General features: G+C 38.6%; 4 protein-coding genes across 5 annotated transcripts; 1 reads left to right on the forward strand and 3 right to left on the reverse strand.

Moving 5' to 3' along the window:
• Positions 1–72: 72 nt before the first annotated feature.
• On the reverse strand, positions 73–4,684 carry bpnt1 (bisphosphate nucleotidase 1). Its single transcript, XM_055054151.1, is given in 10 exon segments — positions 73–1,787; positions 1,887–1,992; positions 2,069–2,085; positions 2,088–2,265; positions 2,347–2,438; positions 2,941–2,989; positions 3,122–3,229; positions 3,318–3,422; positions 3,539–3,675; positions 4,332–4,684. Coding segments are annotated over 9 exon segments (927 nt in total). The 5' UTR covers positions 3,659–3,675; positions 4,332–4,684; the 3' UTR covers positions 73–1,635.
• A 1,240-nt stretch (positions 4,685–5,924) lies between these two features.
• saysd1 (SAYSVFN motif domain containing 1) lies at positions 5,925–7,689 on the reverse strand. Its single transcript, XM_055054152.1, has 3 exons — positions 7,672–7,689; positions 7,302–7,596; positions 5,925–6,367 (listed from the first exon to the last, which is right to left on the reverse strand). The coding sequence occupies exons 2-3, from the start codon at positions 7,563–7,565 to the stop codon at positions 6,044–6,046; spliced, it is 588 nt and encodes a 195-aa protein (XP_054910127.1). The 5' UTR covers positions 7,566–7,596; positions 7,672–7,689; the 3' UTR covers positions 5,925–6,043.
• Positions 7,690–7,773: 84 nt separating this feature from the next.
• Positions 7,774–10,324, forward strand: grcc10 (gene rich cluster, C10 gene). Its single transcript, XM_055054153.1, has 4 exons — positions 7,774–7,845; positions 8,161–8,220; positions 9,215–9,391; positions 9,884–10,324. Exons 1-4 carry the CDS (start codon positions 7,812–7,814, stop codon positions 10,021–10,023), a joined length of 411 nt encoding a protein of 136 aa, XP_054910128.1. The 5' UTR covers positions 7,774–7,811; the 3' UTR covers positions 10,024–10,324.
• A 101-nt stretch (positions 10,325–10,425) lies between these two features.
• LOC129375219 (cytospin-A-like) lies at positions 10,426–23,804 on the reverse strand. 2 transcript variants are annotated; one of them, XR_008607612.1, is made up of 13 exons: positions 23,200–23,804; positions 22,265–22,386; positions 20,247–20,687; positions 19,356–19,429; positions 13,425–13,951; positions 13,261–13,348; positions 13,083–13,158; positions 12,694–12,730; positions 11,916–12,012; positions 11,687–11,803; positions 11,396–11,455; positions 10,956–11,100; positions 10,426–10,834 (listed from the first exon to the last, which is right to left on the reverse strand). XR_008607612.1 is itself a non-coding variant. In XM_055054150.1 (12 exons), the coding sequence occupies exons 2-12, from the start codon at positions 22,311–22,313 to the stop codon at positions 11,011–11,013; spliced, it is 1,656 nt and encodes a 551-aa protein (XP_054910125.1). In that variant the 5' UTR covers positions 22,314–22,386; positions 23,200–23,804; the 3' UTR covers positions 10,426–11,010. The 2 variants fall into 2 exon arrangements, 1 of the variants encoding a protein (XP_054910125.1); XM_055054150.1 differs by having other exon boundaries at positions 10,426–11,100.
• Between the last annotated feature and the right edge of the window lie 329 nt (positions 23,805–24,133).

The following is a 24,133-nucleotide window of genomic DNA, read 5'->3' on the forward strand; positions in this document are numbered from 1 at the left end:
TTCTCTTTAACCTGCAAAGTTTCAGTTGGTTCTTCATTAAAAAGCTGCATCAACATCTTTAGATAATACTAATCACTTTTTATTTCATATTTGTGTTGACAGATACAAACTAATGGGCAAAGTTGATCTATAAGCAAGTAAAAAAATTATGATAATCTGCTGCAGTATAACCTTTAATAGTAAAAATCTGATTTTTTTTTTATTTATTAAAAATAACAGATACAAAAATCTTTCCTGACTGTTTTTATACTGACTGAAAACAGAAGAAAACAGACTAACAGTTTTTTTGTTAAAATCTGTTTTTTATTTGACATTTATGACAAATAAGAGGAAAACAAACATTTGTGTAAATTTGTTTACTGTTAAATTCATCAGAGAAATGACAAAATTTATTTGGTTTGTTTTACCTTTCTATATTTCATGATTTTTACTTGATTAATACAAAATATGTTTCTAAATGTCATCATGTATTTGTCTATTTTAAACAGGTATCATAAAAAGCTCACAAACTGATAAATTCTCACAAAAACTTCAAATTCATATTTACAACAAAGGCAACAATCAAATATTTGCAAGTTTTAAGGAGTTAATTTTGGCACCTTTTATGACTGCTGTTTATTAAAATGTTAGATTAGAATCATTGAGTCTGTTAATATTTTATATTTGAATCTTTTTCCTCTACATGTTGCTCCCGTTCCTATAATTTATTTGGAAAGCAGCAGTTGGTGAATGTTTTCTGCAACCAAATACAGCAAAAACATATTACAAAAATATAGTTCTTTTAAACAATAATACCATCAGAGTAAAAAACGTTTCGGTCACAGGGGTTAAGTCAGTATGTTTTGTCTTTACGTCCAGCTAAGATTCCAGGAAAAAAAAAAGATTTTGCTTTTTTTTTCACTTGTAAAATTATGTAGCTAAGCCAATTTTTGGAAAGAGGCCGAGTTCAATTTCACCAGCAGTAATCAGATTTTACAGGTCTGATTACTGCCAGACCTGTAAAATCAAGTAATCACTTTTAGAGAAAACTATTTCTCGAAAATGAAAGACTAAAAAATCTCAAAAAGCAACACAACATGCTGTGATCTACAGAAATTCAAGAGGACATGTAGAACAAAGTCACTGACATCAATCAGGCTGCAACGGGTTACAAAGGCAATGAGAGTCCATGGAACCAGAGCGAAAGAAATTATTCACAAATGGAGAAAAAATTAAATACTGTTGAATGTTCACAGGGGTGGTGAGCCAAGAGAGGTTACTCCAACAGCTGTTCATCCAACCCAGAACAACACCAAAATCCCTCAAGAAAAAAAAAAAAAAGACTGAACAAAAACAGGCTGGATGCTAAAATACTAGGACCTGTCTCACATTGGTCAAAAAGTATCACAATGCCCCAAGAGACTTTTGCAAAAATATTGCGAGAAAAGACGTGGAAAAATTTCGGTTTGTGTCCCGTCATGACTGGCATAAAACAAAAAGCATTTCAGAAAATATCAATCGTCAAACACGGCGGTGTCAGTGTGATGATCTGGGGCCGTTTTGATTCTTCAGTACTTGAACTGTTATTGATGGAGTCAAGAATTCATCTACCAAAACTTATCGGGCCAAAATTCCAGAAGCACATCATGACCGAACTCAATCTGACTTCAGTGCTTGCAGCACAGACTGTGGCACTCTGCTGACGTAGTAATCATGGTTGCGTAGTGTAGCAAGAACCCCAGCGGAGTTCATGTGCTTTACATCTGCATTATAATGGTAAGGATTCCCAAACATGTCAGTCAGTTTTCCTGCAGGAGGAAAAACAAAAACGTTGATATCCTTTCACCTTAAGAGTCCATCTGGTGAGAGATAAGCCTTTTCCATTCCTTAAACGATAAGAGTTTTACCTCCGACGGCATGCAGGATTGCCTCGGGACCACATGTATCCCATTTCTTGCAGCCTGGACTGGCAAACACATAAGCAGATGCTCTCCCTTCAATAAGTTGGATTATCTGCAAAATGTGGAGTCAATTAACAGGAGTGCTTAAAATACAGCCCACATCTAAAAGTTTAGTAAAAGCACCTCACCTTGTTTCCAGCACCCCGACTCTTATAACGTCGTGAGGCTCCATGGCGTTCACGCAGTCTGTTACCGTCTTGTTGCTATGGGAACGGGTAGTGGTGACAATTCGCTTATCGGCTGGAACTTCCTGCAGCTGGAACCCGAAGGCGCCCAATCCGAGAACTCCCCATATTGTCCTCCCTAAAGCAGCTCCTGATCCAAGCTGGAGAGAAAACCGTCAAAATAACCTACCGATGGCGTCTACTCAAGCAAAGCCGTGGATAATTTATAGTTTGGTTTGCACCTGGTAATTGTAGAATGGCTGGTTTATGACGCCTGCAATTGCTCTGCCTCCATATGCAATGCCAATGAGAACTGTCACATTATCCAAGAGCCCTAAATCCAGAATAGGAGGAATGTTATTTGAAGAAAATAAAATATTCTATCACCCTTTCTATCATTGGCAAATAAATCTGAAGTGCCATTAAAAGTGCACTGTCTACACTGCCGTACGGAGAGCTGTGCTGTGAGTCTTGTCCAACTCTTTGCTTGGTTTCTGGTCAACAGCTTGTAGATGGAGACAACTTGAGGCTGAAGGCAGCAAAGAGAGGACAAGAAAGAGGACGATAGGAGAAAAGCCCAAGGACGCACAAAGGAAGGAACACAAACACTGTAAAGGTGATGGTGAAGCAAGGGAAGAAAACCAAAAACCAGCCAACAAACTGGTGCACAAAGACTAAACTGCAACAAAAACAAACATGAAATCCATGCTGAGAGGTTAAGTTGAGGTGCAAGGTGGTACTATTTATTTGCTATCTATTATTGCAAGGTGTCTCATATCATTAAGAAAACTGAAAGCTCAAGTTGAGAGCACGGATTTTTTGAACACATGCCTTACCTTCAGTGTATTCTTTGGTGCCATCAAGGGGATCAACCCAAACAACAAGCTGAAATGAACACAAACATATTCCAATTAAGCATGTTCACACTTAAGGAGAAGGCTTTCAAATGTATGCACAATAATAATAATAATCATCATCATCATAAAAGGATTTTATTATTTATTTGTTTGTAGTTACCTCTTCTTCTTTTAATGCTTCATACTCTTTTGGACAGCTCTTCTGAAGGATTTCCTCTGCCTGGCCATTCTCAATCATATCCCCCTGGACCTCCTCACATGGAAGATCCTGCAATTACGTAATTAACAGACATTTTGAGGTGCTGGTTTAGTTTGATCAGTGCATGTTTTCTAAATGAAGCTGCACATATAGTTACCTCCTCTCCAATGATGGTGACATTGGGGAAACGTCTGGACAGTGAAGCACAGATGCTTTTCTGTGCAAGTCGGTCTGCGAGTGTCTGCAGATCGTTGGCTCCTGTCTGTGCAAAAGGTGCAAATATATATTCAACATAAATGCTTAAAAATTCATTTCTGCTCAAGAAAACATGTTTGTTTTTTTTTCTACTTATCTGACTTTAAAAAGTAAATGCAACACCTTTTCAACAATGCCAAGATCTCCACTGTGAAGCACCTTCCTTACTATGGCCCCGGCCTTTTCAGCCACTGAATAGGCGGACGCAACCAGCCGCATAACCACAGCAGGATTACCAGACATTTTGAAATAGTCGATTGCTAGAAAACAGTAAGGAAAGTGACATGAGACATATTCTGAATAGTTTTGCTTGATATTTGAATATTCTATCATGAAAAACAGAAACTTTAATGCATCTTCAGACTGGTATATAACACAAGTAATGGCAAAAATGTATAAAAATATAATAGTTAAGTTATTGTTTGTGCAATATTGCTTATTGCACAACCAACAAAGAGGAAAAGAAACCTTAGCATCTAACAAACACATTTATTACTGATCAAGTCTGTAAATTTGGCAAGCATGGGATATTCAAACACATAACTGCTTGTAATTATTTTCTCTGTTGAACATTGATCCGGATCTAATAAACACCTATCTATACAACTGCTTGTTGTCTCAAGGCAATATCTCTTAACCACACAGATTTGGCCATTACCTAACAAATAGGCCCACATGAAGGATTGTACTGCTTGCATTTATGTAAACAGAACAACCAAATGAACCAAATATGTGTTACATGCTAGTGGTTGTAACAGCACTACAAACCATTTTTCATTCGTTCACTTTAGATATATAGATTAGATGGTTAATCTGGGATTCTAGATCTGTTAGTTCAGTTAACTCAATAGCTATCGGTGCCAGTTACTAGCTTACATTTGAGAAATACCAAATTGGAAACAGGGTCATTACTTACTGGTGAAGAAAACAGAAGTAGTTGCCGCACCAGTTTTGTGAATGTATCAGATCTTTGACTGGAAACGGAGAGTTAACTGTACTTTGAGTCCCCCAGCAATGCAGCGGCTTAATATGAACTACCTTAGACCAGGGGGAGGCCTTTAACAAGATTTTATAAAGTTAACTGTTGTAACGCATTTTTCAAGTGAAAGGTAAACATGTACTTGTAGAAGTGCGTTTGGACCAACGCGGAAGTAGATAGGAGTGAACTATCTTCTTCTTCCTCTTACTGTGGTCTTTAATGGCACCTGGAAGACATTACGGTACTTTACCGCCACCACCTGGTAAGGAGTGATGATCAGAACGAGCATCAGTTTGGGTTTTATTTTTCTGTTTCACAAATTATGAAATAGTAATACACTTCCAATACACCGTGTGGTGAATTGCACAGGTTTATTTTTTTTGCAGCTGCAAAATCCAAACTCTAAATATCTCAAATCTGGACTTGAATACAGATTATTTAAAGCAAAACATAAACTGAAGTTTAATCACCACAGGGATCATTTTTAAATCCTCACCTCACAAAAAGGTCCAGATTCTACAAACTGTAAAATTCACCTTTTTCATTATTATTATTTTTAATAGAAAATATATATGGCAGAAAAAATATATATAGCAGTTTGCAATCAAAAAATAGGTCGGACAAATATTGAAGTCAGGGAAATAACCAAAAAATACCATTGAATTACATGTTCTTCATACATTTGAAAACAATGCGTGTGTTATAAACTGATTGCAACATTGGTATTTCTACTTGACAGATATGTACATACCTTATTTCTTAATGCATTAAAAATTAAACTGTGCTTAAAAAAAGTCAAAAGAATGTGATATTTTTTTCACTTTCTGGACAACAGTGTATAAATTAGCAAAAAAAAAAAAAAAATTAGTTTAGAAATTCCTTTTTGTTCATCTTCCAGATTAGGCAATAAGCAGTATAGTCTGGAAACTGAAATATTTTTTCATACTTTTTGAGATAGTATAGCTTTATTGTCAGACCTATTCAGGGTCTAGCATTTAGCATTTGTATAAGACTTATTTAAGATTAGTGATGTCGAAAAGAATAATTTATTGATAAACAAGACACATAATTTACCAGGGTGCATAGATCAATACTTCAATAATTTATCATCTTCTTTTGCAAAAATAGTGCTTATCCATATTTGAAAATAAAATAGTGCATATCCATGTTTGAAAATAAAACAACAGAAAACTATTTATTTTCCTCCAATTTGACATGTTTACATTGAAATGTCTGCACATTGAGACCAAAGTGGAACCAAAGTCAAACTCCTTGTTTGCAAGCACAAACTTGGCAAATAAAGCTGATTGTAAATTAAAACAAACAGAACTAAAAACAAACTCTGATCCCCAAAAAATATATATAATAAGAGCAGTCCCCAAATTATCCCTGGCATTTAGGGAAGTTTCAGCAATCAAGTTAATTAATGTTTGAAAGGCAAACAGTGAGAAGACCAATGTGGATAAAGGTTTTATACACATTTACATCTGAGGTTCCTAAAATGTTGCAGCATAGAAGGGAACAAAATAATAAGTATGCCAGCGTTAATTTAATGTGCAATAGATACATAAGAAATACAGTTCATAATCCTTTTTCCAAACAAGAAAGATCTTGATTTATGCCCTTCAGTTATGCAAGTGACAAGCACTTTATCTGTTGGCCAGAGGTCTGTAGCCCATCTCACCCTCCAGCTGCTCAGCAGTGAGTGAGCCAAGGAGAGGCTGACAGTCTGGGTTGAAGACAGAGTAAGCACTCAGTTCTCCTGGCTTTCTAGGTTCTGGGCTGCGTAGTCCTTCATAGAGCCAGTAGAACAGGGAGATGACGAAGAAAGGCAGTCCGAATTCCAGTTCAACAAAAAGACACAACAGAACCAGCCACAGCAGCACTTTGAGCAACATAATGTTGGAGAGAATCAGCTGTTTTGAAGCAAACCATCGTCCCAGAGTACTGTCTAGCAGCCAGTCCCTACAGTCCTGCAGGACACATGATGGAAGGTCAGTAGCTCCCAGGATTACAGAATATAAGCTGATTGAAAACATCGTACACAAATACTAAAATTAATATTATTTTAATTGTTTACACATATGCCACAAACAGTGTTATATACTTTTAAACTTGAAGTTTTTCTTATACAGTCACATAAACACAAAATGATTTCCATTTATGTTCTAGAGCAACATAAAGTTGGTTACTTGTGCAAAAGTGTAGAATTGTGAAGAGGAAAGAATAGGATCTGTGCAAAAACTTTAAAATGGATTATTTACAAAACCTCTCCATTTAACCTGACTGAGCATTGCCCAGGTTACAAAAGAAAAAAAATAAGAACTTCAACCTGTAGGCATGTGATTCTGATAGAAATACACTGCCAACAGACTTGAAACAGAAAATGAAGCAAAATGTGGCTAAGGTTTGTTGAATGACATTTTAAAGGTTTTCAAGTGTAAATGTTCTTAAGACCATGTAGAATTTTCTTTCCATTCCACTTAGGCACTGATTTTTGTTTGTTTATTAGATAAATCAACAATTAAAACATTCAAAAAACAAGGCATATGTTGAAAAAGTTTAAGAGGTGTAAACACTTAGAAGACTAAGACAACGACAGGGAATTCATAGAATATATTATTTATGAAACATATATCCTGGCTTCAAGTTTTTAACTTGAAGCCAGGATATATGTTTCATGTTTTATGTCTATCTTTAATGTGACATACTTTTGAATTATTCTGATATTTCATTTTATAGGCAGATTTAAAATAATGTTTGCATATTTTCTTACACTTGCAGAAACCTTTAGAATGCAACTAATCTATTGTAATTCGGACTGAGTTAGTCGCATTTTTTGAACAATTCTCATTTAAATTCATATTCACTGTGCTGATGTGTTTGCATGTAGCGATATTTTTTTACCCTGTTTTCAGAGCTGCTGGTCGCAGCTTGGCTGACTTCTGGCACCTTTGGTTGATGACTGCAGTCAGGGTGAACAGCAGGCTCTCCTCTCTGTTCTCCGGGCTGAGGACCAGCAGGCTCTCCTCTCTGTTCTCCGGGCTGAGGACCAGCAGGTTCGGACTTTTTCATGCCTTTTCCCGCCTGTCTTCGGGCTCTAAACTCGGCGAGCTTCTGCTCCATATGCGTAACTCCAAGTTCAACGTGGAAAAGCAGCTTCTTCACCATAAACTGGGAAGAACGCCTCTTTGTCTCGTCTCTAGAATTATGATATAAATAAAAAAGGCACACAAACTCTAATTCAAACGCCTGTCTTCCAACTTCAGAAACCAACCGTGATTTCACCAGTTTGCAAGCCTTTCGATGTGTGTTTACGTATTACGTTGACATGTACCATAAAACGGAGGTCCTGTCGCTCACTGTCGTAAATTTGTTGGTTTAGGTCAATTTACGACATTTCCCTAGTGTTGTTTGATGCTAGCTTTCAGGACTGGTGTTTTCATCAGTGGTGAGAACATGCGGCTTAAATGTTTCTTCTTTTAGATTATTCCGTCTTATGAACATATACATATATTTGTCGTCGTTTTCTGTTGCCGTTGCTTAGGATTCTGCTAGATGAGTTAATATTACAACTTAGAAATAATGTCGATTCACCAGTACACATACTATTCTTTATGCAGTGTCTTTTTGTACATTGGTCTCGTTTTCTTGACTAGAACGGTTAAGAAACGCTACATTTAACTCTTTGTAGTTCGCCAGTTCTGAACATAGATCATATATTTGTAATAACCTGGGTGTTATTGTGTTTTGTCCCTTTCCACAGTAGACATCATGGCTTCAGCTCCAGCCCAACAACCCACACTGACCGTTGAACAAACCAGAGGTGAGAGGAACATTTTCCTCCTTGTTTGACTTTTTCCTCCAATGTGGCAAACAAAAATAGTTCAAAAGAGGCTCGATAAGCAGTCAACGCTCTCTTTAGTCATCCATCCTGGATATTTTCCCAAGCTTCCTAATGATTGACGTTTTATCAACATAGTCAGTCGTCTGCAGATATAAATATGATTAATGATTATGATTAAAAATGTTGCTCCTGCGTCACTACAATGCCCTCTCCGCATGGTGTTTGCTTGTTTGACAAAAGTGTTCACTCCCTTGTATGTTTTTGCTTCTTTATTGTTTTGCATATCAACAACGAAATTTGGCTTTTTTTTTTTAAGAAAAACTAAACAAATCAATTAAAAATAACATAAAATAAGTGACTGCACAAACAACCTCCATCCCTCCAAGTTAGCATTTTGTAGCTTAATGAGTCTTTTCAAGTCCAACCTGTAAAACTGAGGGAAATAAGCAGGTATAAAAGATGAATGAATAGTTCTGCTGCTGCTGATCCAACATATGGCTACCTGCACTTGCTTAATCCTCGCAGAAAGGTTGCAACCATGGACTCTTGTCTACGTCAAACAGTTCAAAGCAGAGCAGGCCCAGGATTAAATGCTTTTAGATACTAAGGCCATGATAAACATGCAACTAACCCCATCTTTTTATATCACTTTTCCTTTCATATCACAGTAGATAACAGAGCAAAACTTAAGAGTTTCTAATTAACCCAATTTTGTTTTTTTAGTTTCTCACCTCAAAATGATCCCCTAGTTTTAACTGGTCAAAATCACAGCCACAACCGTAGATTCATCTGCTCCTTTCTGATGACAGAAAACAAAATTAACCTTGAAGCCTGAGATTTAGAGTAAATCGAATAAGGTAGTTATATAAACTGCAGCTTGTCAGGTAGTTACCGATCGAGGCAGTTGTGGAAGTATTCATTTGTGCTTTGGAAAGTTTGCAAAGTAACCACAGATGCTCGTTTTGTTCTGCAGTGGTGCTGAGTGAAGTGATCCAGGCCTTTGCAGTGCCAGAGAACGCTGCGCGAATGGAGGAGGCTCGGGAGAGCGCCTGTAATGACATGGGAAAGATGCTGCAGCTCGTGCTTCCTGTGGCCACTCAGATTCAACAGGAAGTAATCAAGGCGTATGGATTCAACAATGAAGGAGAAGGTGATGTTGATGTCTTACAATATTTAATAGTTTTTGAAACAAAAACTAAGGAACAATAAGCAGTCACACTTTTTTGTGATCATGTTTTTTTTTAGATGAATCTTTACCCAGATTTTGATGACTACAGATTTTAGCTGCTAACAGCATATATTTAGTTTAAATTATCAGATAAGTTGAGTTTTTCTTCAAAAACAAAAGGTCAGACTTATTCTTTGTGAAAATGTTTCAATATCCTAGTCTTGACATTTTTAAAAAATGTACTTTCAAGTTTTCCAAAGTTTATACAAAACCAGTGAACATTATGATTAAATGAATATATAAAACAATGAACTTTGAAGAGAAATGTTCTATATATTAGAACAAATTTAGAAACAAATTAGTGCACTCTGCAATGGAATCTCACACTGCTCTACTGATACAATAACAAATGTCTCAGATAGAAGGTTGTTTTGCATAAATGTGATTCGGGTTGATCTGCTGCATCCCTCACAGGCGTCCTTAAATTTGCCAGACTGGTGAAGATGTATGAAACCCAGGACCCAGAAATAGCAGCCATGTCTGCAAAGCTGAAGGCTCTCCTCCTGCCACCGTTGTCAACACCACCTATAGGAGGCGCCATTCCTGCTTCATAGGATTTATTTTTGACCAGGTCAAATGCAAGAGTGCTTTCTTTCCATGCTTTGCTTCTCTGTATTATTATGTATTTAAGATCCTGTTTTTGATGTTAGGTCTAAGTTTTATACCACTAATGTTTCTTCAAAAAATCTATGTATTGAAAGCATTCTTGCAAATCCTTTAATTATTTTTTGCATTGTATTTATTTGTTACATATAACACTACAACCACTTTATTTCACTGAAACATTTACTTTAATGTTATCTTTTTTATATAATGTCATTTGTTTTTTCTGTAAAAATAAATGTTTTCTCTGTATTTGTGTTATTTATACAAAGGGGATAAAAAGCTGTGATAGATACTTTATTAATGCATTAAAATTTAAAAATCAAAGAGGTACATTTACATTTCAGACAGTGACTTCTGGCATAAAATGTGTACTACATGGTCTGATCCCAGTCTGAATAGATGAAGACTGTGATTAGAGAAAAGGTGCATACTACATAGTTAAGATAAAGTGACCTAGATGCCAATATAGTCCTCCAAAAATGCTACATTGTCATAGCTAACTTGGTAATACAGTGCTCTTTAAGGTAAAGGAAGTGCATACATTGGATGGATCAATGCACCTAGTGCATTGATTTTTGCACTGACTGGAACACAGAAGTACCTGGTGAGCAGGTGATCATCCTGCTGCACTTCTTTCTGCGTCCTAGATCTTATTCCCCAGATCCACTGTAGTTGCTGTGTAAGTAGAAAAATGAAAAAGTGCTCCACAGGCGAAATGCTGTATAGTTTCTTCCACAGGGAGTCAGCAAGCACCTGCTTCTGAGTGAACGATATTGTATTTGACACAAAAGAAAAAAAATGCCAGTTCAACACTTCTGACACATTTTAAATCCTGACAGATGAGTTCCTTGTGTGCAAGAGCACTGATTCACTTGTTCACCTCTTAATTCTCCACAAAAGGAAAATGGAAGAGTGCAAGTCACTGGATCCTGTCTTCACATCTCGAAGTGACGGAAAATGCTTTCGACATATGTCAGCACTCTCTGCCAGTCTGGCCCATCTGCCTTCAGCATCTCCTCCACAGTCTGTCACAAAGATAATGGGAAAAGACATTGCAGTCAAATAAACTTCAGAGCTCAACAGATTTTAAAACAGTAAATGACCTACAAGACATTTATGACTCTTATTGAGAGAAGTCTATATTAAGCAGTCAAGGAGCACCTCATCCTTTGAAAATGAGACTTTGTTATAAAAACACTACACACCACAGACAGAATCATGCTTATTTCCCTAACCAAGAAATGGCGGTTTAAAGCTGAATAACATTTTAAATATCTGCACAAAACATTTGATGCATCATTTAAAAAAATAAAAACTCACCAGTGTGGCCGGGATTCCCACACTCTCTCCGGTCTTGAACGCAAGGCCAAGGTTTTCTTCCTGCCCAAACAGTGCACATTTTATATTCAGAAGTCATTGGCTTTTACTAATATTTTGAACACGTAAGTAATATCTCATAAAGCCATTTAATGAAACTTGGGCATCTTCATAAGATTGCAGGTGCCTTCCTGGTCACCTTCCTGAAAACACCTTGATCTGTTTGAGTACTGGCAAAAAATCTGACCGCTTAATTCTTCCACAAAACCTTTGTGTCCAAGGTTGTAGTTTTACCTTGTCACCTGGAGCGAGGCTGTCATACGGGATACGATTTGGCAAGTAGGTGTGATAAACCGCACAGAATGCCAACCCATCCTCCCAGCAGGTACTAAAATTGGTGATCTCAATATTCTGTTGCAGACCAACACACTAGAATAATTATAATCATCACAGAACAACAACTAAAATGATTTTATTTTCTGTCACTTTGTTGAGTATTACAAACAAGACTCTCTGCTCTAACCTTGTAACCTTGGGTACGACTTTGGCACCACCGTAGCAGAGAGTTTCTCCTGGAGCCACCATGACGCCTCAGCAAAGCACTGAAGCCATCCTGAGGTCTGAGGTCAAGACAAGAAAGTCAAAAACAAAAAATCTATGCTTGTTTTATCAAATGTTTACTTTCAATGACATTGTACATTAAGTGGATTAGCAGAAGCTTCTCAATAAATTTGAATATAACTGAAAATTTTTTTAACTTGGATAGTGAAGTGTGTAATGTTATTTCAAAGGACTGTTTAGACTCAATATTTGTTAGTTAGGGTAAGCTATAGTGTTTAGTGTTTGAAGGTACGAAAGGATTGCATGACTGAATGCAAAATTGCTAAAGAGTAGTATGAAAAAGGAAAATGTGGGCTAATTACAGATATTTTTGGGACAATATAGAATAGTTTTATTGCAATTTGTTGTTGAAATAGTGAAGTAAATATGCTGGAATAGTACACTCTTGACAGCAAGGTTTATTAGCAATTACTTTCAGGAACTTATCTTGGTTGTGAATGTTGTCAGTGACTGATGGTGTTTCTTATAATTGTGTGGACAATACTATATTTTTGTAGAAAAACTAAATTTATATCTATATATACAATTTAGATTCTGATTTACTATATAGACACATACACCAACTCTTAAAGCTTTAATAAACAGATCAAGTGACAGTCAGTGGTCAGTTAGTCATTCTTTTGTATAAATGCCTCAACAGTAAAACAACAGCCCACTGCAAAAAAAACCCTGCAGCTTACTTCACTGAATCTGAGGTTTGATCCTCCTCTTGTTTTCCTGTGAGACAAAGATGCATCAACAATTCCACAGCAGACAATTCCACAGCAAAAGCAAAATACACTGAAACTGATTAGCTAGGTTTATATGGAGCCCTGTTCCTGACAGCTGAGAAAGAAAGTCAGAGCTCAGGGAAAATCTTCTCTGCAGAATAGAAACTTCTCTCAAGTAGAAAACAGGGAATGGAACGTTTATGGGTTTTGCACATATATCCTAGAGTAAAGACAGTTTTCAACAATAACTAGATGGTGATATGCACTAGCAACATGAAATATAAAGTGTCAGAAGCAAGATGTAATTTGTGCAACACGGGTCACATTTCAAACCTCAACACAGAAGTATTGATTCTGACCTGTATGAAAGTTAGACCAACTGTCCTGCCTCCTCAAAAGCCGGTCTGCTCTTTTCCCTTTTGTTGGCTCTTCTTTCTGGATGGATTGTAGGAGATAATAAACAAATATAACATAAAAAAAAAACAGTTTAAAAATATATTCTAATTCTGCTGGTGACACCCACTGAGAATTGTATACCTTGCATAAGGGTAATGTTGCACTTGTGTTTTTTGAAGTCCCATTCTGATTTGAAGAATCACTTTGCAGTGGAAAACCAGACAGGCTCCTAAAGATCAAAGTTATGTTTTAATTGTATGATGCCATTGTGGATGATCGTTATGCGAAACATCACATACACTTACCAAGATCTTTCGGACAACATCACTATCTTCCGTGGATCCCTTGGTCCACGTCCGACTTCTTTCTTTTTTTCCAGAGTGTGAATGCACCCCTCAGCTACTCCCATTCTAGTCAGCTCAACATTTTCTAATCCTTTCGTCTCGTCAGCATCATGCGTTTCACCATCGCCACTATTTCTAATTTCTGTTTCACTTTTGTTTTGAAGTTCATTTCTAACCTCTTTATCTATCGGTTCATTTTTCAGCCTACAAACATTCCTCAGAACTTCCAGCTCTGCTTGCTCCTGCTGCCGTTGGACAGTGACTTCATTTAATTTGCAGCAAACGTCTTTGTGCTCGGCTCTAAGGCTCTCCAGCGCTCGCTCGGTCTCCTGCTGCCTCCTGAGTGTGTGAGCCAGCTGCTCCTCCAGAGCTCTATGGTTCTCTTGGAGCAAACCCAGAGAGTGATCCGATTCCAGTCGCAGCCTGTCGGCCACGGACACGGCTGTCTGCAAATCCCACTGGAACTGCTGCCACTCCAACCTCTCTGTCTGGGAGCAAAACAAACAGTCATCTGAAACTAAGGTTGATTATTCTTAAAGTGAATAAAGAGTTGTTACTTCTGGCATTTCTGTTCCTATGACAAAACTCAGAAAACAGGAATGTTTTCAATTAGGTTTTTTGTGGCAAGACAAAAAAAGGAATCCATTTTCTTTTTATATAAAGGGTTTTTATTTATATAAATATTAACTAAATTCTAATCTTACACATGAACTGTAGCTCACAGTATAGCTTACCTTAGATAACAATAAGAGTTTGTTTAGAAACTGCCAAAAAAACAATAGACCTTTTTCATGGCAACCGGAAGCTGTATCTGATAGGGCTGCGGCTCTTCCTGTTTTGGTGACTGTAATTCAAGTACTCTGAAAATGGCTCTCCTCTTCCAACGTCATGAAGGAGGTCTTGAATGAGGAAGCCTTTATCTGCCATGACTTCATGTCCCAGCTCAAGCAGAGGAAGGATTCCACTGACCTTCGTTATTTCTTTGTTGGAGATGCAGCCTGTGTACAACGCTGAAATAAATGTCACCAACCCACAGGGAGCAACTTCAATCAGCCCTTTCAGAGTGGTGTGGTTCTTGTAGGCAGAGAATGTTTCAGACTGTAAGGTGAGGGATAATGGCTTTTCCAGGGCAACTTCTGTGCAGTCCAAGATGACACGGACATTTGGAGAGAACTTCAGAAATTTCTGAGGCATACTGGCTTTTACCTTCTCACGTCTAATCCACAGGTTGATGGAAGAGAACACAATGAAGAGGTAGTTGGCCCAGGTGATGGTCACTCGGCTGACAGTAGCTATACTGACTTGAAACATGTCAGCAATGAGCTGCTCCTTCATGCCCACTGCTACCCTGAATGAGTACATCAGGAACTCATCAATCAGAGGCATGCAGCGGGCAGGGCTGGCTTCAGAACATGCTTCCTCTCCAAGTTTCTGTGCTCTGGTGCAGTACACCAGGCATGATGCAGAGGGTGCAACGGACTCCCAGAAGATCCGGAACACACATTCAGATGGAAATTTGTTGTAGAACCGGATCTGGTCATTAGAGGCACAGTAGCGGCTAAAAAGTGTGGCAGACAAATCCACTTTTTGAAGTCTGGCCCCAACTCCTTGATATAAATCCAGAGCTTCATCAAGTGCACCTGTAAAACCACAAAATAAAATATCAAAACATACGGTTAGCAATAAGTTTTAATTATATATTTGAAACATTACTTCTGTGAAGATCAATACATGTTGTGAGTCGGAGCATGTATGTATACAGCCATTGACTTAATCTCTCCACAAAATACATAACCACATAATCTCATAATTTCATTATTATGTGATAATAATAATGAATTATTATTATTATTATAGCAACAGTTATATTTTACTGAAACTATCTTACATGGAAAATATATACAATGTACTATCGTTTACCTGCGGGTGGATGTGCCGTGTAGTCATGGTCCAAAGTAGCATCTTCAGCCTGGCTAGCTTTCAGAGAGAGGACAAGCTGCTGTTTCTTAGCCCTCTCGAAAGCAGACTCTCTCATTGCCGGTGCAGTGAAGTTATTCCAGGCAAACAGGGAAGGAGCAGCTCCACTTTTAAGGCGGCTGGTGGTGGATCCGCTAACAAAATCCTCCGGTGTGAAGTGGCGGCTACATAAGAAAGTGCTCCCCGTCTTTATGCAAAAGTCCGGACCTTCATCTCTTCGGATCGCCTGGATCCACTGCCTCCGTTGGTCCGGGTCCGTCGAGAACGCATGATATGATAGAAAAGGCTGTTTTCTTGCCCCACATGAACAACCAGGGACTGAAGAAAAACAACTGCGCCGAGACTGAGCCATTTTCCTAGCCTTTTAATGCTAACGCTATAGCCACCGGAAGTTGTCCAACCCCACATCCGCCCCAGCCCCGCGCATGCGTACTGCCGCCCAGCCCCGCGCATGCGCACTGCTGCCCCGGCCGGCGCATGCGCACAACCGTTCCGGCCCGGTGCATGCGCAGAACCGCCCCTTCCCCGCGCATGCGTACTGCCGTTCCGGCCCCGCGCATGCACTGCCGCTCCGGCCCGCGCATGCGCACTCCGCCCCGCGCATGCGCACTGCTGCCTCCGGCCAGCGCATGCAAGCTGTATCCGAAAGGGCTGCGGCACTTCTTGTTTTGGTGACTGTAATTCAAGTACTCTGAAAATGGCTCTCCTCCTCCGGTCCTTTTCATCGACCTTACTTAATTTGCTAGCCCTTTCTTTCGCTGATGCGGAGGAAATCGCAGCGGCTAATTCATCCGCCAACAAACGTGTGAAAGGATACAAGTTCTTCCACGAAAAAATATCCACCGCTATCAAGGTAAGAAAAGACGTAGCTTAGCGAGCTAACAGCTAGCTACAATATATGAACTACACAAACATCGTAAAGCTTAACTTAGTTTGCTAAATTACGTGGAATATTGGAGACAAACAATTGAAACTTTTCAATTATATTCTCATTACATTCTGAAATGTATTTGCCAGTACAGTTTGTGAAAAACAGCACTTAGTTATGAGATACTAGATGACGCTTGATGTTGAAACTGTGCTTTACTCCTGCATGCCTGCAGTGTCCAATATTGTCGAGGGACAGGTAGTTGTCAGAGCAAGATGCTTCAGATCCATGAAGAAAAATTAGGAACCGCATAAGCTGCAGGTTTGAAACAGTCAGAAAGCCGGTTGACTCTTGTTCTATAGTTCGAGTTCCTGATCATATGTAACAGATGAAGAACTTCCACGTACGACTTCTGGACAACTCAGAGCTTTTTTTTTTAAAACATCTTCCTGTTCAGAGGAAACTATGTTTTCTGTTTTTGTTGCGGTTGCAACAGAGTCTATGTTTTTTCTGCTGTTGTTGAAGCTTACCTTCAAACTAGAATCTATTGTTTAAAGCTAAACATGCTATATGTATTGATGTATATATGTGTTACTAAAACAGTTGTATATTTTAGATATCACTGGGTGTTGGAAAAGAAAAGGCTGAATTACTGGCTTATTCCTGTAGCTGTGCAGCTAGTAAAGGATTTTGCAATCATGTAGTTGCACTTCTTTAGCAGACTGCACACTACTCCCAACTCTAGCTGCCAACTGTTCCTCCTGCACTGGCCTGCACAAGTGATTTACAAAGATGGCACAGACCAAGAACACAAGTAAGAAAAAAAGAGTGGAACACATTGTCCTATGTGATGTGATATATAAATATACTAGATATACTAAATTATATACATTGCATATACTGTCATACACATATGATCTTAAAATAACAGTACTATAGTTATGTACACAATTTATTCCTCCTTTGATTGTGTCGCACTGCCATTCACATTCCTTTGCCTCCTGTATTTTATAATCGCCATACAAAATTTGTTGTAATCTCAATATTACTTGTGTCAAATATAATTTCTCTCATAGTTTGTTTGGGATATTTCTTTTTTGTAGGCAATGAAAAAAAAACAGGCTCAACGGCTATCAATCAATTTATTTGCAAGTTGGGTAAAAATCTAATCTGTGCCAAATCAGTCCCATTATGTCCTAACAAATTGCTCACTCATCAATTTATTTGTTCTTTAGTTTGACATCTTTCTGTGTATTTCTTGTAAGGGGAAACATCCTGAACCTGCCAGCAACATGGTGGTGCGGAAGCCCAAAACTATGGGGAAAAGATATCTGCACTCCACACTTTACAGAGCTTACACAGGTATAACGTTTGGTTTATGTTTTTACATATATGTTTCCTTTGTCAAAATTAATTATGATTATGTCACTGATGTTTGTAGGACCACTTCCAGATCCCGACTTTCTGGCATCAAGAGAAAAACTATGCCAGCTGGAGTCCCAACCACTTATTGCTGTTGTCCTAGATGGTCTTTCACATTTGGAGCTGGTTCCATCCAAATTTGGGCCTGTGCCACAGGGCTCACCAATGTCTTATCAGTGCCCACCTGAAAAGTCCTCTGGTAGCATCATTCTGCACCACATGGCTCCAGACTTCCCTTCTCTTCCTTTGATGCTGCATAGTCTTCCAAATATGTGCTTTGTACCCACACTTGGTCAACTTATGCATCTTCATTCTCTGCAAGTGTCACTGGAAATGTCTTATGAAATAGAAGCCAGAACAAGAGAGCAGTCCAGATGTCCTGCATGGGTACGTCTTCGACAACCAAGACGTACTGCTAGCGGATTCCGTGATGCTTGCAGAGGAAGTGCAGAGGGGGAGTCTGCTGCCACAGCACTGGCATCTCGGATGATTAGGGGCTCCACTAGACAAACTGCTGCCATGAAGCGTGGTCTGCAGGTGGAGTCTGAGGTGCTGGCAAACTGTGCTGAGATGTTGAGGGTAAATCTGCTTCCTGTGGGATTCATTGTTCGCCCTGACACATCATATCTTGGTGCAACTCCAGATGGTAAGGTGTTCGACCTGTCAGAATCACCCCCGTTTGGACTGGTTGAGGTAAAAAGCTGCATGAAGAATGATGCATCTCAGGTTGCTCACCCCAGGGTCCAGGATGACCACTCAGTTTTGAGGTGTTCACACGCCTACTACTGGCAGGTACAGGGTCAGCTGGCAATCAGCGGATTGGAATGGTGCGACTTTGTCACATCCGCTTTAAAACCCGGAAGCGTGAAAAAGGTCTATTTCTCTTCCAGGGCTGAGCATATTAGAGCCATATTCACTAGTACATGATATACGTCCTGATGAGTCTGGTTTGTCAGATCAAAAGTATCTTGAAGCACATATTGAATACTTTTAAAGCCCAGTTTGAGTTTTTAATTCTTAACTCTATTTTTCCTATAATTATTGCAAATAATTAAAAAAAAATTCTTCCCATCAATCTTTTTTCTTAACCATTTTCAAAAAAAAAAAAAAAAAATAGGGCGTTTGACATTCGAAACCTCCAATGCAACCCTGATTCTTCCCAGAAGACAATCTGTCTGCAAGTTCACCTTGAAGCCAGATTTTCATTTGGTCATTAAAAAAATTATTGAAGGGCTACATGTCGCATACCAGACTCTATAGCACTCAGTCAGCCTATTCAAGTATGTCTTGTTTGCAAGAAGAATGAGTATTCTTAAAGAGAAAGATGACAGTGTAACTTTGCAAAGTTACATTTGAGGAAGAAAAAAAAAAGTCAAGGTGTTGACTACATTACAAAGCGCCACGCTGGAGCAATCTACAGACCAAATCCTAGGATTAGCATGCACTTCATGAAGCATGGATGGCTAATCATTTATCTCTGTAACAAATAAAAGAGACAAAACAAAAAATTGTTTGTCCAAGCTTGAGACTTCTTTTCCATCATGCTCCGAAATGTAATACTGAAAGAGCATATTTCATATGAGTGATGGAGATACCAGGTATCCAATAGGTCCAGCAAAGCTTACCCTAAGTGTCTCCTTTACCATGTCCAGCTTCTCAACAAGATCTTCCCTTTCAGTTATTAAGCGCCTCATCATTTCTGAAAAGGTGAATGAAACAAAACAGATAATAAATATATGCATGGTTATTCATAATGGAAAGTTTATTTTTTGTCCAGCTAACATAATGAAATGGCTTTATTAAAAAAAAACAAAAAAAACAATGATCATTACAAACTGTGAAGAAAATATAGATGATTTCAGCCTGACAAATAAAAAATAAGACCTTTTAATGAACTTATTTTCTATGTTCCAAGAATCAAACTATGGAAACTTTTCAAATTGCGCAGGCTAAAATCTGCTGGTGCCCTTGCTTAGATATTATAAAGATTGTTTTCCAATGCTGCTTTAAATGTTTTCAATCAGTTTTTTAATCGGTAATCCCAAGAAAATGGCTCTTATTTCAATTCATCTTTCCAGAGGAATAGGCTGAAATTACAGTATACAATCTGAAAATTGGTGATTGTTGTTTTTTTTTTTAAAGCTTATTAAGAACTTTTTTTTTTCACTCTGACTACCGTACTGTAAAGGTCACATTGGTGCAGTCGTTACTCCATTAAGAGTTTATATCTTGTACACATTTGTTAAACTCAAATGTTTGATACACTGAAAACTCTGTGTATTATATACAAACACTTACTCTACATTAAAAAAAGAAAGAAAAAAGACTTAGCATTTAGGCTATTTTTCCTCATTTAAAGAAACCAGTCTAATAAATTCTTTGGTCAATCATAAAATGATTACATTATGAAAATAGTGTAATACTTTTTAGTCTTCAAGATTAATCTAGCTTGAGCTTTCAATATATATAGTCTTAACTATCAATTGTGAAAAGAAACAGAAAAACAAGCCCCATACCGACAGCTCCTGTAGTAATATCAGTGTTGGGGGTTAGGTCCAGTGAAGCTCTATAATGCTCCATCAAGCTGAGTAAAACCAGGGTCATCTCCTCTCCGGCTTTCTCTGCTGGTGCCTGCAGCTCCATCCCGCTGTCTCTCTCCTGCCAGCTCTGCTCTGAAGGTGATCCTCGGGGCAAAGGCAGCGCAACTGAAACGTCCGTCTCCTGTCCGGCTGCTGCATCACTAGAGTTGATGCTCCCCACACTGATCATTGCCCACTCCGAGGGAGGCGAGAGCTTCTCTTTCCAGTTTGCAGCTTGGGACTGGGAGGAGGGCGTGGTGCTGGCGACTGATGAAGTCTGCACCTCATCAGTCGAAGCTGCAGAGAGTGAAGCCATGACAGCCACCTCTGCCTCAGAGGGTGAGGTAGGAGGTGTGTGGTAGAAGTCTAAAGGGGAACCTAATGAGAGAGAACACACTCAGGTGTGATAAGTTGCAAAAATTTGCTAAGCTTTTGTTTCCTCCCTTTATCTGGATGCAGATGAGAGCAATGTCCAAACTGTTTACTGTCCTGGGCTGAATGATTCAGCAAAATGCATCTTCTGCCAATAACTAGGCCAGCAACAACATATTGTCCCATGGGGCAAGAAAAAGGATACAAGATTCTCCCTGATCCTCAGCAGGAACTCTTACAGCTAATAACAAGCATCCATTACAAGCTTCTTGTTTACAAAACTAAAACACTTTCATAACTATTATTGATTTCACTATGTTATTTTGATCATAAATCCTTCTATACCATTAACTGTTTAATATGATGATTAAGCTTAATTGGTTTGTTTGATGCACATCTTATCTGGTTTCTAGGATACACATTTTGGCAGTCTGCAGGGATCTCATTATTCCCCACGTCTTTTTTCCTTTTCCTTGCAGGATTCTGCAGACTCATCTTTTCCCTTGCAGCAGTGTCATATACTGTAGTCTGCTCAGCAGCTGCAGGAGTGCTATTCCCCTCCTACAGCTGGAGCAAACTTTCTGCATATTGACAGCTACGAAAGAAAGGCAAGCTGAGGAACCTTAAATAGATGTAAGTGAGGGATGTAACAGTGAGCTGCCAATCAAACATTCTTGACTGGAGACAAGATCTCTAAGGCAGAGCAGCACCATTTTGTGCTAATTAAACAAAATGACAGCTGGGCAGTTTTGCAGTGAAGAACAAAGTATCTGTGAAAAAAGCAGAGCCACAGATGAGGTTTTGCAATCAAGATGTGCAATTCCCCAGTTTAGCATTTTTAAATGCCTAGAAATGTTCCTTTGCTCATTTTTTATATACATCCTGAATGTATAAAGCGGTAATGCAGCAAGCGCAAGTGTAACATCTAATGTTTTAAGATACCTGCTGGGCTGCTAAATCAGGTCAATATGAAAACATCTGGTTTTGATCTGAATGCAAATCAGGATTTTCTACTCTTACACAGATGAAACAAACACGTAAGGAGGAGAAATTAAAAAAAGAGTCTAAAAATAGTTCATATGAAATGATGCAACTTAGTTTTACCTCAACCATAAGCAGCCTGAAAAAAAAGAAAAAGTAATAAAACACTTTTTTTTAAAGGCATGTCAGAATTAAATGCATGAATCATCAGTCTTACTCCCTTAATTTTGTAAACATTCCATGCAATTGGCATATTGAATATTGTGCAATATTTTAGCCGAGGTTTGGTCACTGTCCACTCAATTCCCAAAATTAGACCAATGAGTAATACAATGGCCTTAAGTAGAAAGCAGACATCTGCATTCATAAGAAGGTCTTGATTAACAACTAACAAAACGTTTTTGTATGGAGATACCACAGAGTTCAGAACCAGTCAACTTTTATAATTAAAATAAAATCTATTCATCAAATGCATCAGAAGAAGTTTTCATTTACTTTGCCTGTTTAAGCTCTTTGATTAATACCTTTGTAGATTTCTAACATGTATTACATCACTGGCTGTCCAACCACATATACTACAATCAAGAAAAAAAAATACATACCTGTATCTGTGTGGCTGTAGCTGTCCTTGTCATTGTGGTTACCCATCATTCAACCTGACTGGGTATCGCCTCAGTGTATCAAACACTGCCCTCTACTGTCCCAGGTGTCTTATGAAGCCTTGCTGTAGTTTGGACATAAGAATTAATGTACATTTTAATGAGGATGACTCACAGCAAAACATCTCCAGAAAATAAACAAAGATGAAGCTCCAAATATCTGATTTTAAATGAAAACCCTAAACATTTTTAAAGTAGCATTTCCATTGAACAATCACCAGCTCCAGCTTTAGATGAGACTTTCTTGCAGTGCTCATGGTGCACAATAATTTAAGACAGGAGTCTTCAAGAACTACAGCCTTTCACATGCTTCCCTTCTCAGCCTTTGCCAAGCTTGATGGGATTCTGATGAGGTATTAATCATTTGATGTGTTGCCTCAGAGATGTTAAAAATTGCAGGGCAGTAGCACTGGAGAGCTGGATAATCCCTATTTAGGATTTTTTTTTAAGCCCTACATTGGTTCCCGAGTTGTATCACCCTGGGCAGAGAGCCATAATAAAAAAATAGACACTTGTGACCCTCTGGGGACTTAATGAGACATATTTATCTCAATAATAATAATAATAATAATAATAATAATAATAAAAGAAATAAGTGAAGCAGTTTTATTGTTAATGGTAGAGAGAGACAGCTTCAATGCAGATTCGCCAGCTGGGATAAATACAACCCCAAACTGTCAAATTATCAACACAAAATCTGAAACTGGTTCAAGGTGACTAAAGTTTAAAGTCAACATATCTCAAAAATGTGCTGTATCTTACTCAGTCATTTAGTTTAGGGCATTGCAGATACTGAATCTGTGCAGCTACCGTTTGCACACAGCATGAAGCATTTTTTGTTTTCTTAATATCGTTTGATGTTTTTGTTTCATTCATACCTGCTCGGCTCAGTCTGGCAGCTGGAAGCAGTCGACTTTAGTCTCCTAAAGTCGCCGTATTTCCTCTCCCCCTTTTTCTCCTCTGTCCCGTATCCCGAATATTCCCGGAGGACAACGAGTCCCATCAGTAAACACGTACGTGACTCATAAAGACAGACACGCTCGTCTCCGTCTTTGACTTGAATCCAATTTCGGATATTATCCAACGCCAATGCTTCGTCTTTAAGTCCAATGCGGCAAAATAGGAAAGAGGCAGCGGAAAGGAACTGGTTGCGCAGCAGCTTTCCACCGCATCAACAACAGATAATGACAATACAGCGAAGCTTTAAAAAAACACACCAAAACACAGCAGTCCGATAGTAAACATGCTACGTGGGAAGCGACCCAAAGGAGCAGTCACACCCTCTGAATGGAGGCTAATTATTTTCTGTGAAAACCAGGTGTGGTGGCACGCGCGGAACAAGTTCTGCCGTCACGCGGCCTGCAGGTGGATTCTGTCAGATCCTGTCACATCGCTCCAAACCAGAACCACTCAAAGTAATCAACAGAACTGTGCTTATCCAGCCACGAAAGCTCCGACACTAATGCCATCAACAGGGGAGAAGCTTGCGAGGCGAGGCACCAACTAAAAATAACGCGACCCAATATTTGTAGAAGGAGTGGAGGATGTTTTTATAACACGTTTTATGACACGTGACTCTTTTGTAGTCTCGATCATACATATAGCCAGGTGGGAACGAAAAACAAGAGTGACAAGTCTTGGCACCTTATTTATGTATCTGGATGAGAAATTGACGCAATTGCCCTTAAATGACAACTTTTTTATTAGGTACTCAATAAAGTGAACAGAACTGTTTTTCTATAAAAAGTGAAACAGAACTCTCTCACTATGTTCTAATATTTGTATGTAGTTATTTGTATACTATATTCCTGC

Source organism: Poeciliopsis prolifica, unplaced genomic scaffold (assembly GCF_027474105.1).
Source record: "Poeciliopsis prolifica strain line A6 unplaced genomic scaffold, Auburn_PproV2 SCAFFOLD039, whole genome shotgun sequence".
In the NCBI taxonomy this organism is placed as follows: domain Eukaryota; kingdom Metazoa; phylum Chordata; class Actinopteri; order Cyprinodontiformes; family Poeciliidae; genus Poeciliopsis; species Poeciliopsis prolifica.